Source organism: Engystomops pustulosus, chromosome 2 (assembly GCF_040894005.1).
Source record: "Engystomops pustulosus chromosome 2, aEngPut4.maternal, whole genome shotgun sequence".
Taxonomy (NCBI): domain Eukaryota; kingdom Metazoa; phylum Chordata; class Amphibia; order Anura; family Leptodactylidae; genus Engystomops; species Engystomops pustulosus.
In genome coordinates, this window is record NC_092412.1 from 37,602,920 (window position 1) to 37,620,815 (window position 17,896).

The window sequence follows — 17,896 nt, forward strand, 5'->3', positions numbered from 1 at the left end:
AGGTTTTTATTTTAACAGCTGTACTTCAGCTCCGCTGTTCATTATGTATTCTAGAAGGAAAGCATTTAGTCATCCATTAGTAGTCTGCATATATAAATAGCAGAAATAACAAATATAAAACCTTGTATCTACACTACAGGCCCCTATGAGCCTCATCTAGATGGCGTTTGTATACTCTCCCTGTGTTTGCCTCTAGGTGTAATTTGCACCTAGAGGTGCAGGAGGAAATTGATATGAGAGGTCAATCTCCATACAACGCTATGCAATATGTTGGTGCCATGAAATGAATACGAAATAACTTACACGTCACAGGTTGAGCAGTGATGGCAGCGGTCAGGTTTAATCAGCTGGCATCTTTCACAATAGCGAATTGCTGGGAAAAGAAACCACAGGAATACATTTTGGGTAGATATAAAGATCTGCTTTGTTTATTTGGAATACAATGCAAAAAAAAATAAAAAATTAATTATAGAAAATGATCTCAATTCAATAGTAGGATAAGTGTATTGGATATGGGAATGGAGCCGTGTTGATAAGGGCTCCGGACCCACTGGCTACAATGTGTAATCTGTATGACTAACTTGAAAGGAAACTGTGACCGCTCCTGAAATGTCTCTATAACTAAAGGGGATGAATGTCTTTGATGAAAATCCCCCTTTTTAAAGGGAACCCGTCAGTTAAACCAACCCTAACTAAACTGCTATAATACAGCAGCACAACTATCCATATATTGTTCATTCACACGCCTGTAAAGTTTCACAGTTTGTGAGGTTGACCCCCCATTGATGTATATTTATGTTTTAAGCTCCGCCACACCTCCAGCTTCTTTATTGAAAATTGTGTGCTTTCTTTCCTTTGTCAGCTACCTCATTCTCCCTCCCTAGGGAATGAGAAAGACGTTGACATTGTGTGACTTGGAGAGAAATCAGCTCCCTTATCCCCCCATCCCTAAGGAATTCTCTGTACACACAGCAGGCTCTCTTATTCCTGAGGGGAAGGGGGGGGGGATGAGGTATCCAAGTTACCATAAGTCACTCAGTTGAAAAGAAAGCATGCCCATTGTCAATCAGAAAGCTGGAAGAGCGGCTGAGCTGGAAGAATATGAATATGCTGAACTCCGTGGAAAGGAAAGATGATGAACAGACATGGGGTATTTATCATCCAAAATATGGAATGTCCCAAAATTAGGCTACACAAACAGAAGCATCCCAGCGCCCCTTCACATGGGGTATTTGTATAGATGGAGAGTAAACTATACAAACGGACTGTGGAACATTTCACGTATGTTTAGGAACAATATAGGGATAGTTGTACTGCTGTATAATAGCTTTGGTTAGGCTTAGTTAGTGTGTTAAGCAACAGATTACCTTTAATTCTTTTACTCCCTATAAAAAATTCTAAAGAATGGTTTCTTATAAGTTTGCATTCTGTCGTTCCTCTGTTATATTTATGAATTAATAAATGTAATTAATTAAATGAATAAATTAACAACTGGGCTTTAGTATTCCCATTGTTACAGGGCCATTGTTTCTACAGAATTCCTGGGAAAATCCCTTTAAATGTCATTTTCTATTATCTCTTACTTTTGGATTTATATCTTGCTTTAGCTGCATGCAAAAACCTGAATGTGGAAACAAGATTGTCCCATTGATGTCTCTAAGTGTTCAATTTCTCCACAGCGCCTCCGGAGGGGGAAAAAGGCACTGCACTGTTCCCATTTAAATCAATGAACTGTTTATGTAATAAATGGTCATCCAGAAGGATAATAATTCTGTACTGATAAAGTCCACAGAAATAACATATTTCAGACCCGTGGAAAAGGAAGATCACCCCATTGTTTCCTCATTGTGCTCCTACTCACTTTGTACTGGATGAAATATTGGAGCCTGGGAGAGAAGCGGTGGATGGGAAGAAGCCTGGCAGGGCAAGTACGGGAGGATATCCTGACAGATAGGATCATTTTCAAAGATGACGTGAACAAAATTCTGGCAACAATTTCAGTGTCCGTACCGATGTTACATGTACAAGTATAGGGAAGGGAGATGAAATGTAGCATCTCCATTATCATCAAGATACTATGCCGCTATTTGTATATATGTCTGATTATACATTCTTCTCTCTCTGTAAAGGATTAGTTCTGCCTCTTTCCTCTAGCTCCGTCTACCTCCAATGAAGTCACATTGTAATACCACACACAACCTGTAAGCACGGGTGGCGCCACTTATGAGAACGCTTTTATAAAAAGGAGTTCACGTTCCTTGTATGGCCTTGTAGACAGAATAAGGACTGCCAGGAACAGCAGCTTTTATTCTGCTGATATGTCAAGGCGGAAGATGGTCTCCGCCAATTCTGCAGGGATCTGCCTTCAGCTTTTCATAATAGATATTGAAAAAAGAGAATTTCTGTTTAATAGTAGAGAGTATAACAGTGGTGATATTATTAGAAACTTAACACACTCCTCTTCATAAGTGGTCAACGTCTGATCATAGCCGCTTCAACAGACAGGCTGTGTCTGGGGTCACACACATCACACAGAAGCTCAGTCACCTCCACACTGCAGCTGTGACACCTCAACAATGGACACTTTGTTCTGCAATCACTTCATGTAATGACATATTCTCCATTTACAACTAGATGACTATGCCGGGCACTGTATGCTACTACAATATATACAGACATGAACTCAAGACCAGCTCCATGTACTGCCTGTAGATAGGACAGTATGTACAATCTGCTCAGCTCCTCCTGCTCTATAACATGCTGCCTGTAGATAGGACACTATGTACAATCTGCTCAGCTCCTCCTGCTCTATAACATGCTGCCTGTAGATAGGACACTATGTACAATCTGCTCAGCTCCTCCTGCTCTATAACATGCTGCCTGTAGATAGGACACTATGTACAATCTGCTCAGCTCCTCCTGCTCTATAACATGCTAGCTGCAGATAGGATGCTACATACATTCTGCTCTTCCTCTTCTGCTCTACAACCAGCTACCTGCAAATAGGATGACATGCATCATACACTCTGCTCATCCTACTCTATAACATGCAGCATACAGATATAACACCATGTGAAATTTGCTCAGCTCCCCCTGCTCTATAACATGCTCCCTGCAAATAGGATGCAACATACATTCTGCCCTTCACCACCTGCTCTATGACATGCTGCCTGCTAATCTGCTCAGCTCCTTTTGTTCTATAACTCACTGTCTGGAGACAGGACACTATGTACAATCTGTTAATCTCCTGAGGCTCTATAACATGCTGCCGGCAAATAGTACATTATGTACAATCTGTTCAGCTCCTCCTGCTCTATAACATGCTCCTTGCGGAACACTATGTGCAATTCGATCAGCTCCTCCTGCTCTGTAACATGCTGCCTGCAGATCGGATAGTATGTGCTCCTCTTGCTCTATAAAATACTGTTCCCTTTAAACTATGGGCCAGACAGAGTCCCTTTGCAGCTACTTGAGCTGATGATCTCCTTAAAATAGATATAGCTACACATAGGTGACTATATTCTATGTAAGGCAGGGCTCAGCTTCTTGAAAACTTGATAAATAGGTCGCCGCTCTCCAATATTTGTAAGAGAAGTCTAAATTTAGCTCACTGTCTTATTAAAAAAACCACCTCCGGCACCGGCTGATGAAAGGGTTTGGTAATTACCTCTTTATACTGCTGTATTACCTCTAGCAACTCAAGATGATTAGCACCACCCCAAATGTTCTCAGCCAGAGCCCCAAATTCATTCAGATGTGACAACTGCACACAGCAGCCCATTCAGCCGGATGGCAGGCACACAGAAAGACGCTGTGTATTCTCATCACATACACAAACACAAGAGGAATGCCAGCGCCCGGCACCACGGCTGTCACCGACACAATGTATGAGGCTTCCCCAGTCTCCGTCTAGTACCGAGAGCTCCCTGGTCACCTACACAAATAACGCTGTACTGTTTATTGGTCTGGTATATGTCACCCTACCGTTATATTATACAAGCGTGTATATAGTGGTTACCCTTAAAAAAATAAAACGTTAGTCACTAGTGACTATGAGTAATATCAGACACTGTATAGCCACATAGTGCAGTATGAGCCATTCAGTCCAGATGGATCCATATTAGGGCTTATTTTTTGTGGGATGATTTGTAGATTTTTAATGGCGCCATTGTGAGGTATATAAAGCTTATAGACTAAATGTTTTTAACTCTTTCTGGAGAGAACCCACCCCCCCCAAAAAAACAGTAATTGGCCTTTTACCTGATACCGGAATGGATCATAACATATATTAATTCTCCGGATTGATACGGTTACAGCAACAAAGCTTGAGTCATTTTTGTTAGTTTTTTTTAGGCTTTGCATAACAAAATCACTTTATTTAAAAAAAAAAAAAAAAAAGAAGGAATTTGCCACTTTAAATGACCCATAATATTTGTATTTATCCACTAATGGAGCTATGTGAAGGCTTGTTTTTTGTGGAATGAATCAGATTTTTTTTTTCTATTTATAGCTTTGTGAGCGCTTTATATATGTTTAGCATTTCTTTTTCTGTATTAATAAATGCTTTTTGTATGGGGAAACTGGGGTTTATTTATTTTTTTCTCAAAATGGGTATTTTTTACATTTATTTTTACACTTTTTATTGCTATATTTTTAGTCCGATTATGGAACTTATACATGCGAACGTTTGATCGCTTGTATTATAGGCAGCCTGTTTTACACCTCATTTGACCGGCAGTCACTAAGTTTTATAGTTGGGAAACTATTTTAAAACTTAAGGCAACTATTATACGTCCAGTGATGTCAATTTCATTGGATTTTCCAATTTTTGGAGGCATAAGCCAAGATGTTGGCACAGTTTATGGAGATGGTTGCTGAAATCTGTCAGTTTACTCTGTAGCAATAGACAGAACAGTGAGGCCCCCAGACATAGAAGCTCAATAAGTATTTATCCTGCATTATCCTGATTTCCCCTGCAAGTTATCGCCTTCCAAGATCCCCGGCTCACCATTTGTAGCTGTGGTGGTATAGATGGGCAAGTCTTTAGCAGCTCGCCTGAGGATTTCCTGCTGGTATTCTTGCCTCTCCTCCTTCTCGTACAACTCCTTGTCAGACTTGGATAAACAGAACTAAAGTAAAGAAACTGGATAACATTAGGTTGGCGACTGGTGAAGACAAACATTCTACTGTGTGATCAACACAGATTAGCTAATGTCAATAGAGCTGCCGCACCACCTGCTCATATAACACACGTGACGTTGGCTGGCTCCGGGATATAGTTCTTTATCTGTTACCTTTATTTCCCATGATTGATCAGAACATCAATCACCATTTACCTGCTATGGAAAAATGAATAAGGAGCGACTGAACATTACGCCCTCCTGCAATTTTGTTGCATTATAAACCATAGTGAAACCAATAAACATTAAACATCTGTTACTAAGAAACCCAGTTACTGCCCCCTGGACGCAAGGAGAGACGACTTCCGCACATCCTGCTCAAAATATTTCTGAACTTTTATTATTGGATATAATACCGCCATCCAGTGCCCAAATATTTCCACCATATAATCTTAACTTGAAGTCTTATTGAATACCTGGTTCAATGCAGGTCTCCGCTATGTATCCAGTTCTTTAGGATCGTGTTCTGTCATAAATGGTGTTCACAAATTTTTTAGCTGCTTTTACTACAATTGAATAGTGGGCAGGGGTGGGGCCCCTTACAACCCTTCATCAAAGGGCATCTACCATCAGGATGAAAGACTGTATGCAAATGAACCTGAGGGGCTCCAGGCTCTATAGGTGTAAATGAAGCATGGAGCCCCTCAGGCTCATTTGCGTACAGTCTTTCATCCTGCTGGCTTTTCATCAAGCAGGATTGAGAAAGGCTCCAGGCTTTAGCAGCCGAAACATAGCTTGGCACATGTTGGAATTAACCAGTACTTTTTATCACACTGAATCTCGGAGTGCTGCCATTATTTTCAATTTATGCTGCGGATGAACCTTGGTCCGGGTTCTGGGACGTGCACCTGAGTGGTATTTATATACTACAGTGCTACTATAACTTTGTGTGTGTATGTATGTATATTAATTTTAAGAAATCCATGTCTCTCTCATGTAGGATATTCATTACCAATGACAGACTGCAGTGACATTGCAATATTATGTTGAAGTCCATTCGTCTGTATACGTGGACACACTTGACTTAAGAGAAATGTAGGGAGAGCATAGGGCAGTCGAGTTTGTTGAGGATACACATGTACAGCTGAACTTTACTGCAAGAACTACAACCTTCACAGGGAATCAGTAGTTTTTACAATACAAAGGTGGAAACGATATTAGGTATTGGTCCTGGAGAACTGTGTAACCATACCTTTGTGCGTGTTTTAAGTAGCAGCAGGACTGTGAATAAAATGGATTTTAAATTCCTGGATTGCAGCTTCTCAAGTGCACAAGTGTGTCAGCACACTGCTGGGCTCTTAGCTCTCTGCACAGCACTGCCCATCCCTCTAAGTGGCTCTGCAGAAGATATTTGAAGCAGTTCAATGCAAAGAGCTAAGAGCACAGCAGGGTGAGGGCACATCCACAGAGCACTTGTAGAAGATACAATTTTGGACTATAAATGAATTTATCACAGTTCAACTGGTAATATGATTAAATAGATACTATAAAGCTGCAGGTAATGTAATTATAGGATACATATACTGTGTAGCATAAGGAAGTTTAGGTTACATTAGAGACATATAGTACACAATACATACACAGAGTTAGAGGATCTTACCTCTTTGGATGGGTTGGCAGGACAGGAAAATATTGTCTTCCAATAGGACCACACAAACAATATAAAAAATATGTGAAAAAACACCAGGTAGATCACTAAAGAAAGTAAAATAAAAAAAAAAGGTAAGTGAGTAAGATATCCTGTCACAGTACACACCTATGGATAAACATTATAGTCTGGAAATATACGGAGATGGTAGATCACCTCTTACTGATCCCTTGCTCTGGTTCAGATCCTGCCTCTGTTCCCGCTACTCTCCAGAAAATGCTCGTAAAATCTCATCCAACCAATCACTGGTCAGTTATTGATTGGGTTGACATTTTCAAGCACTTTTAGTTTAGGGGACCAAGGCAGGATGTACACTAGGGTAATAGGTGAGAGGTGACAACCATTTCTTCATGTTACCATCACCATTCTCTGTCATATTACAGATTCATTTTTCAATTGAGTGGAAAGCCCTTTAAAGACATATTACAGCTACAGCAAATAATTGGATAATAACATCTGTTTTTTCAAAAACTCTGCTTGCAGTAATTTACAGGGATTATACCACCGACATCATGGGCCGAAATCTGTTGGAAGAATAATGTTGAGTAATAAAGTGTGAATTCCAACATACTTTTAGTATTTCTGTCTATTATGGTTCCGAGATATCCTCAGTTGGATCTGTATGCTAATGAGGCAGTTGGTGCACCCAGATGTGTCCTCAGCACCCGGAGCACTGCTATTCCCATTCAAACCACTTACCTCTTCTTCCAGTGTTACGTCTCACAAGACAATTCTCCGGCTTATCAGACAAAAGAGGGAAGTGGTCAAGGCAGGTACAACAGTGCTCAAGGTGCTGAAGACATATCCAACTGCACCAAATACCTCATTTGCATATGGATTGTAAAAGAAATTTCTTAGAAATGGCATAAATGTTAATAGACAGAAATAATAAAGGTATGTTGGAAATCATAGTGCATTTCTCTACAACATTACGTTTTAGGGAGGTAGTAGACTCCTGTCCAAAGGATACAACTCTGTCCTGCATAGGTGATGGACATACAGCTGCAAAACTGTTACAGTACAATTATCAGAGATCATAGGGATCAATTGCTGTAGTTTCATAGTAGACCCATAGCTGGGATGGGATTTGTGGGTATAATATGAACTATGAAATACGCCTTTACCATAGTTGTCCGAATAATCCATTCTCTTAGCCACTCACGTGTCTCTTGGGGTGCATGTGAAACCCTTAGTCTACGCAGAACTGCTTTGTCTCATTGACAATAATTTTGGTGAAACCACTTGGCTAAAAACTGCGTCACAAATTTAATAGCCATATGGAGCAATACTGGTTCCTCTGGGCTTGTGAAGGTGCACCCCAAAAAGAGAGTGCCACTTTTTGATATCTGGGGCCACAGAAAAGGTTTCCATACTAAAGAGAAGCCATTTACAATACATCTCCCTTCCCATATGCACTGTGGGAAATATGCGATCAGTAAGAATTTTCATTTCTTTATGATGTAAGAGGATAATTATGCCAAAAATATAGGCTACATTATATAGAAAAACTGGCAAATAAAACTCACCTTTCTCAGTGTCTGATCTTATTGTATCTGTAAAATAAAGGGAAAGAAGAACAATGACATCTCATAATTGTATCTACAATATTCACAGTCCAATCGGGCTATAACCAAATGTTCTAAACCTATTACAGGAAATTATGGCTTTTCCTGATGTTTTGTGTTGGGACGTGTTTAGGGCCCTCGGTTTGGTGGGATTTGATCTTGATACGCAAATTATGAATCCTAATTCAAGACCCTCCATCAATAAAAAATAACTAATACCAAGATAATAATAATTATTAATAATTATCGTTCCTCATATAGTGCAGAGCTTTATAGATCATGGGGTACATATACAGAGAAATAAGACATCACAGAGCAATAGCCGCCATCTAGATTTACAGGATCCATTGCAGAGTTCACACAACCACAATGGGGGCTGTGATCTGGCTGAACAATTTACATTTATTGTTGAGTTAAGTAATTGATTTTAAAGGGAATTTGCCATCAACAACTCTTTTATATTGGAATTTTTCTATTAAAGGTGCAGCAGCAAATTTACATTTATTGTTGTTTTTTTTGTGGTTTTTTTCCATCACTGTGTACAAGAGAAAATCTCACTTTCACGGTACTATATTATTCAGAAATTAGCATGGACAGTGTGAATTCACCCTGAATCTAACCACATGTGAACTCCCAATAATGGATAGACCATAGTCACAGTGAAGAAGTCACAGCCGCATCACATGCAGATTTTGTGTCTTATTTTGGAAAGAAATGTCACATGATCAGTACAAGGAAATAAATCAATGGCCAGACATTACACAGGGCTTTTCCATTGCTACAAACACAATATTGATCTTGTCATGCAAACACATGACGTAAGGGAAGTTACTCAGCAGTCCATCAACTTCCTCATTACACATGTGACGGCCTGCAGGTCATAGGCCAGAGATTTCATGGAGAACGCCTGGTGTACACAGCGCAGAGTTACGGTGCACAAAAAAAAAATCTTTGGGACCAGATAAAAACCCACCCCATTTTATTGGCTTTGGGAACCTGATCCATTTGATGTCTTTCTTTTTAAAATCTGCCAAAATGTTCTAAAGATATTTCTGCCGAAGGTTTATATGATAATTGGATCTTCTCAGCCTAAGGGGCAGTTACCTTAAATCTAGGGGTGTGTCCATGTTGTATGGAAATAAAAGGTTACCTCCCCAATGTCCAGCATGAGCTATACACACATCGTGTATGTAACCCGGGGACTGCCAGAATTCTCAAGCCTGAGTACCAGGATCTGAGTGCTAAGCGTGAGGACACAACCGAAACCCCTAACTAATCCGCATAGCCATATACCGGTGTAAAAACTATTGCCATATACTTTGGATTTCACTAGGGTCCCGCTTGTATTTTAAAATTTGCGGTCCTTTATATTCTAGTTTATTCCCAGAAAGGAAGAGACTTCATTGCAACCCACTACAAAAGACCTCTTACCGATATGTCCCTTGTTGTCCCACCCGTACAGCTTTCAGAACTTGTGCCAAGCCACAAATGTGTGCCCCCCCCCCCCCCCCCCCCGTATGAGATTTACTCATTTCCCAGGGTTGATATTTGATAGAGCATAGTGTAAGGGTGCGACCAGTCCTCAAATTCTCTGCACTTGATAATGGAAAATCCTCCACTTGGAAACCACCCCAAACTTTTAGCCAATATGGAGGGCTCCTAACGTAGACATTCACATGTCATGAGAAAGTGAGTCTTCCAATCCCATTCTCATGGATGCTGCAAGTAAGCCACAGAAATGAGCTGCAATACTACAAGGAACCTATGGCAAGGTGGGGCGCTGTTGCTTAAATAAAGCAGCTATGTGTTTCGGCTCACAAATAACCCTGCTTTCTATTTTGGCCTTGTTTGTAGAACAAACTTTGAAGGAATACCTTCACACAGCAAGGAACAACTCGGATTTAACGAAAAACCAAATATACAAAGCAGAAGCAGGCGAAGTAACGTAATGAGCCATATGAATTGACTGGTGATATATTACAATGTTACAGCATACATTAAAAAAAAAAAAAAAAAAAAGAAAAAGAAAAAACTCTTCCTACTCTTCTACAATGGGATTGAATCCACTCCGAGGCTTCATCCACCTCATTATAATATAATGGGACACTTCCGAAACAATTCACAAGTCGAGAGCGGACACTTGACACTGGTGTAAACAGACCACACAAACACACTTCTAAGCGTATATCCGGACACATAGTAATAACACTAATTACTAGACGAAATGATGAGCGGGACATGCGCTGCCCCAATATAAGCCTTATATACTATATGAGCACAAAAAAAAAAAAAAAAAGTTAAATATTTGTACAAATTTACAAAACCTATGTCAAGCAGGCAGATTATGTAGACGCCTCTGATGTTACATCCAAAGCCATATGCAAATGAGCTGAGAAGAGTCATATTTTGCCAGAGACGAGTTACTTTTAGAGGCTGCATGGGGAGATACACTTCAAACTTCCATATCTTCTGTCCTATAGTACCTAAAAACTTGTTTTTTTTTTTCATATTTCAAATCACATCAGAATTTAACTGCACAGGAGATAGAGGCAATTTAAGAAGATTGAGCTACAGATAAAGATCCAGTCCCCATCCATGTCTAACTGCAAGTACCTCTAGTCCTTAAGCAAACCGAACCACAGGACTGATGCCAACGCAAAGATTGTTCTAGGGTTCTAGGCAGTACTGTTGAGTCGGGGACCATTTTGGTCAAGTCAGAGTTTTGATAAAATGGACACAAATATATAATTATAAAAATTTTCTTTAATTGTCTGCTGTATTCCTGATCTTAGAATTTAGGCCAGGGGTGAACAAAATGTATCGGTCCAAGGGCCATATTGCCATACTGCGCTAATTTAAGGGGCAGCATCAGTAAGCAGCACCCTAAAGGCACCAACAACCACAGCACAGAAATGCTATAATACCACAGTACAGCACAAAATGCCGCCATGCAAATAATAAATACCACAATACAGCAATACATACTGCATCCAGTGTAGCCAATAATACTAGAGACCCCAGAGAAGACACCATTTATAAAACAGACAAATAATAGCACTGCTAGACCACCAGAGCAGACAACTAATAATACTGAAGACCCTCAGAGCAATCAAATCCTGGAGACCCTCAGAGCAGACGAAAAAATAAATCCTTTTTTCCTCCCTGCACCTCGCTTCAGCTTCTTCTCTCACAACTGCAGTGCAAATATGTCTTTCTGCCTTACAATATATATACATGTCAATTTGCATTACAATATAATTGTGTGTTATAACTTACCTTGCATCCTGACCGAATCCTCTGTGTAGTCCCAGGGGTTTGGCTTTAATTTGCATCCATTAAAAAAAACAACAAATGACTTGTCTGTGCTGCTCACTCCTCAGCTCTCAGCCCCCACCTTTGTGCTCCCTTACAGGAACAGAGCTCAGTGTGGTGAGCTGACATCAATGGGGGAGGGAGGAGCTGTAGGGCTATGTACGTTATGCCGTGCAGGGGCACCTCTCGCCTCTCCCTGTATGAGATAACATCCGGCAGAGGGAGGACAAGTTCTGAGGCAGGAGGAGACAGTGTAAAAGCCTGTGAAGCTACATCACAACTCATTTTCATTTAATTCCTAGAACCTAGAGTCATGCTTCTCTCTTCAGGGCCTGTACAAGGTATAATTCAATGTATTACCTCTGACTGGAGAGTTCCTTTAAATCGTAAAGTGAAACTATGTAGCACCAGGTTGCAGGCGGTGACTAATTTAGTCTATAGGTGCGGCCCTGCTCACAACAGTCATCACCTGTGACATGCTTCTTGCAGGTGGAAAGTCATGTTTACAATCTCTATGGAACTTTAGGTGCCCCATATTTACTGCGACTGCCCTGCCTGGTGCTCTACGATGGCTCTACGGGCACTCATCCTCCATGGTAAAAAACAATACACAATGGATGACAGCTTATAAATGATAAAACAATGTGCAAGTAATTACACCTGTAAGCGATGGTCATGCCATTATGGGACATACAATATTACATAATATTGCAGGGTGGTGACAGAGACACTGAGGCACTGGATGACCCAACTCATAATGAGGGCAGAAGGTGAATCGGTGTGACTGTAGAGCCAAAAAAATATACAAACTACAAGTTAAGCAAAGAAAAAGCTGTCAATAGTCTAGCAAAAAAAAAAAAATATCCAGAATACAACCTCCCTGCAACTTTTACCTGTTTTCTTGGATGTGACCTGATAACGAGAGTCTATCAAACCAGTTTACCTAAAACTGACCTCAATCAAATATTAATCGTTTATGGATTCTAAAGATATGGTTTAAAAATAAACCACAAAAACACATTTTTAAAAAAATATCTTGAGGTAATGAGGAAAATTTAAGTGATAAAGTTGAACATGCTATAGGTTCCATATATCGCACATACAGGTATATAATGGGCGTTCTGTAACCTGGGGATAACATACCAGCGCAGAACAATGCAGCCCAGCGCGAGGCCTGACAGCTGTAGGAATCCTAATCCGTTAGAGCTAATCTCACCGGGATTGGACTCGTCACTGGATTTCTCTGAGTAACAAGGGCAGCATAACACTACAGGAGGAGGACATTTCTAAGGCTCAATGTAATGGTCTTAGAACAATGTAGATTTGATATGAAAGTTAATAATCTTAAAAGGGAACCAGTCAGGGAATATCTGATTGTGGGACATGAAAGAAGGGGAGAAGCTGAGCTAAGGGATCTATAGGTTTATATGATATGTAACAGGATTGCTGAGTTTAAAGTAGTATAAATCCTGGCAGGACTCCTGGGGATGACAGTATGAGTCCCCATTACTGTGCCCAAACAAAGCGATTGGCAGGGAGAGTCCCGATTACTGTGCCCAAACAAAGCGATTGGCAGGGAGAGTCCCGATTACTGTGCCCAAACAAAACGATTGGCAGTGAGAGTCCTGATTACTGTGCCCAAACAGAGCGATTGGCAGTGAGAGTCCCGATTACTGTGCCCAAACAAAGCGATTGGCAGTGAGAGTCCTGATTACCCCACCCATACACAGTGATCGACAGGGAAAGTCCCGATTACTCCGTCCAAACACAGTGATTGGAAGTGAAAGTTTTGATTACTCTGCCCAAACAAAGCGATTGGCAGGGAGAGTCCTGATTACTCTGCTCAAACATAGTGATCGGCAGGAAGAGTCCTGATTACTCTGCCCAAACATAGTGATCGGCAGGAAGAGTCCTGATTACTCTGCCCAAACATAGTGATCGGCAGGAAGAGTCCTGATTACTCTGCCCAAACATAGTGATCGGCAGGAAGAGTCCTGATTACTCTGCCCAAACATAGTGATCGGCAGGAAGAGTCCTGATTACTCTGCCCAAACATGGTGAACGACAGGGAACGTCCTGATTACTCTGCCCAAACAAATTGATCAACAAGGAAAGGTCCCGATTACTCCAACCATAGTGATCAACACTGAGTGTCCCGATTACCCTGTGATTGGCAGCTCTAGTTTTTATCAGAGTGTACATTATTTACTCCTAATATTTGTGCTGCGATCTTCAGAGCATAAACTACATGTACACCCTAAACCAAGTGTCCTTCCTGGACTCTGACTGGTTCCTCTAGTACAGTCTGTTATGTAATCGTGTAGGGATGTTCGTGATGACAGGAAATACGTTATTCTGAAAGCGTCCCAAAGCAAATAGTCAGACCAAAGGCTGAACATGTCACATTCCTCAAAGACTAGAAAGAGCAGATACAGTATATACTGCACAGGAACATGACACACCTGAGGCTCCTGTGGGGTCACCTCTAGGATGTCACACAGCCAATATAAATAGATAGGAGATAGATAGTATTTTATAGGAGTGTCCGAAATTGCAGAGCACAGTCCTAGGGTATCTTCCATTCACGGTCTATGAAAACCGTTCTTACTCCTGACACAACATGTCATAAGTGAAAGCAGTTTTGCTCGAAACGCGTGGGCGTTTTAAGCTGGCCTATGAATACTCTGAGAGAACATTTTATAATGTGATCTGTGGCCTAAAATTAAAAAAAAGTTTATTCCTTCATCTTTTGGATTTTATCGTCTTCAAGGAACATTCCAGTCACAGCTAATTCATTGAATAATGCAATGTGCAGGGCCTGATGGGAAGAGCAGGACTCATTGTATTCCCAGAACCTGGAATACCCCCTCCACCCCTCAGGTCCTGCACAAGGTAGAACTCAGTGAACCAGCTGTAACTGGAGGGTCCTTTTACATGTGGACTCTATTTGCACGCGTTTTGGAGGGTCATCTTGTATATATTACATATTGTACACAGATATAATACACTGATATATACAATGGCACTGTGTATAATACATATCAGGACACACGCATAGGCCACTCTATGCACATATACTACACTGACAGGTCAGGTATCTGCACGTATATAATACATGGACATATGGAAATCCTGAGCACATGTAGGTTACTGTATACACACATATAATACACAGACACATGACAACATTGTACACAGATATAATACACTGACATATGAGGAAACTGTACACGAAATATTATAGTGACCCCTGTGTATACACACGTGTAGTATAGATATACACATGTATGGTGAGGCCGGTGTATACATATATCTGTGTAGTGCAGTGACATGTGAGGACACTGTATATACATGTAGTACAGCTGGTGTATACACATGTATAGTGAGGCCGTGGTGTGGGTGGGCGGCACAGTAGAAAAAGGGTTCAACCCAGTGGGTGCAAGCTACAGCGAGTCCGATCCTAGACCGCTATATACAGCATACAAAAAAGGAAGTAGCAGCACTCCGTTCCAGTTCAAGGTAGCTTATTCACCAAGTGAGGTTATAGCGACGTTTCAGCTAACTCATTGTAGCCATTTTCATTGTATAGTGATTGTATAGTGAGGCCGGTGTATACATATATCCGTGTAGTGCAGTGACATATGAAGACAGTGTATATACATGTAGTATAGGTATACACATGTACAGTGAGGCTGGTGTATACATATATCCGTGCAGTGACATATGAAGACACTGTATATACATGTAGTACAGGTATACACGTGTACAGTGAGGCCGGTGTATACATATATCCGTGCAGTGACATATGAGGACAGTGTATATACATGTATAGTGAGCCCGGTGTATACACATATCCGTGTGGTGACTTATGAGGACAGTGTATATACGTGTAGTACAGGTATACACATGTATAGTGAGGCTGGTGTATACACATATCCGTGTAGTGATATATGAGGAAACTGTATATATAAGTGTAGTACAGGTATATACATGTACAGTGAGGCCGGTGTATACATATATCCGTGTAGTGACATATGAGGACAGTGTATATACGTGTAGTACAGGTATATACATGTACAGTGAGGCCAGTGTATACACATATCTGTGTAGTGACATATGAGGACAGTGTATATACGTGTAGTACAGGTATACACATGTACAGTGAGGCCAGTGTATACACATATTCGTGTAGTGATATATGAGGACAGTGTATATACGTGTAGTACAGGTATACACATGTATAGTGAGGCTGGTGTATATACATGTACAGTGAGGTCGGTGTATACACATATCCGTGTAGTGCTATATGAGGACACTGTATATACGTGTAGTACAGGTATACACATGTATAGTGAGGCTGGTGTATATACATGTACAGTGAGGCCGGTGTATACACATATCCGTGTAGTGCAGTGACATATGAATACAGTGTATATACGTGTAGTACAGGTATATACATGTACAGTGAGGCCGGTGTATACAAATTTCCGTGTAGTGCAGTGACATGAGTACAGTGTATATACGTGTAGTACAGGTATACACATGTATAGTGAGGCTGGTGTATATACATGTACAGTGAGGCCGGTGTATACACATATCCGTGTAGTGACATATGAGGACAGTGTATATACGTGTAGTACAGGTATACACATGTATAGTGAGGCTGGTGTATATACATGTACAGTGAGGCCGGTGTATACACATATCCTTGTAGTGACATATGAAGACAGTGTATATACGTGTAGTACAGGTATATACATGTACAGTGAGGCCGGTGTATACACATATACGTGTAGTGCAGTGACATATGAGTACAGTGTATATACATGTAGTACAGGTATATACATGTATAGTGAGGCCGGTGTATACACATATCCTTGTAGTGACATATGAAGACAGTGTATATACGTGTAGTACAGGTATACACATGTATAGTGAGGCCGGTGTATACATATATCCTTGTAGTGACATATGAAGACAGTGTATATACGTGTAGTACAGGTATACACATGTATAGTGAGGCCGGTGTATACATATATCCTTGTAGTGACATATGAAGACAGTGTATATACGTGTAGTACAGGTATACACATGTATAGTGAGGCCGGTGTATACATATATCCGTGTAGTGACATATGAAGACAGTGTATATACGTGTAGTACAGGTATATACATGTATAGTGAGGCCGGTGTATACATATATCCGTGTAGTGACATATGAAGCCAGTGTATATACGTGTAGTACAGGTATACACATGTACAGTGAGACCGGTGTATACACATATACGTGTAGTGACATATGAGGACAGTGTATATACGTGTAGTACAGGTATACACATGTACAGTGAGGCCAGTGTATACACATATCCGTGTAGTGACATATGAGGACAGTGTATATACGTGTAGTACAGGTATATACATGTACAGTGAGGCCAGTGTATACATATATCCGTGTAGTGCAGTGATATGTGAGGCCGGTGTATACACATATCCGTGCAGTGACATATGAGGACAGTGTATATACGTGTAGTACAGGTATATACATGTACAGTGAGGCCGGTGTATACACATATCCGTGTAGTGACATATGAGGACAGTGTATATACGTGTAGTACAGGTATACACATGTATAGTGAGGCCGGTGTATACACATATCTGTGTAGTGACATATGAGGACAGTGTATATACGTGTAGTACAGGTATATACATGTATAGTGAGGCCGGTGTATACACATATCCGTGTAGTGACATATGAGGACAGTGTATATACGTGTAGTACAGGTATATACATGTACAGTGAGGCCGGTGTATACACATATTAGTGTAGTGACATATGAGGACAGTGTATATACGTGTAGTACAGGTATATACATGTACAGTGAGGCCAGTGTATACATATATCCGTGTAGTGCAGTGATATGTGAGGCCGGTGTATACACATATCCGTGCAGTGACATATGAGGACAGTGTATATACGTGTAGTACAGGTATATACATGTACAGTGAGGCCGGTGTATACACATATCCGTGTAGTGACATATGAGGACAGTGTATATATGTGTAGTACAGGTATACACATGTACAGTGAGGCCGGTGTATACACATATCCGTGTAGTGACATATGAGGACAGTGCATATATCCGTGTAGTACAGGTATACACATGTATAGTGAGGCCGGTGTATACACATAT

General features: G+C 40.7%; 1 protein-coding gene across 2 annotated transcripts in view; it reads right to left on the bottom strand.

The window, feature by feature from the left end:
* The window catches only part of ZDHHC20 (zDHHC palmitoyltransferase 20), a 30,774-nt gene that overhangs the window by 11,614 nt on the left and 1,264 nt on the right, over positions 1–17,896 (bottom strand). For both annotated transcript variants that reach the window (XM_072134294.1, XM_072134293.1), the window contains exons 2-5: positions 8,355–8,381; positions 6,781–6,875; positions 5,009–5,129; positions 304–373 (exon numbers count right to left, since the gene is read on the bottom strand). In XM_072134294.1, the coding sequence (XP_071990395.1) occupies positions 304–373; positions 5,009–5,129; positions 6,781–6,875; positions 8,355–8,381 (313 nt within the window). The remainder of the gene's footprint in view (positions 1–303; positions 374–5,008; positions 5,130–6,780; positions 6,876–8,354; positions 8,382–17,896) is intronic.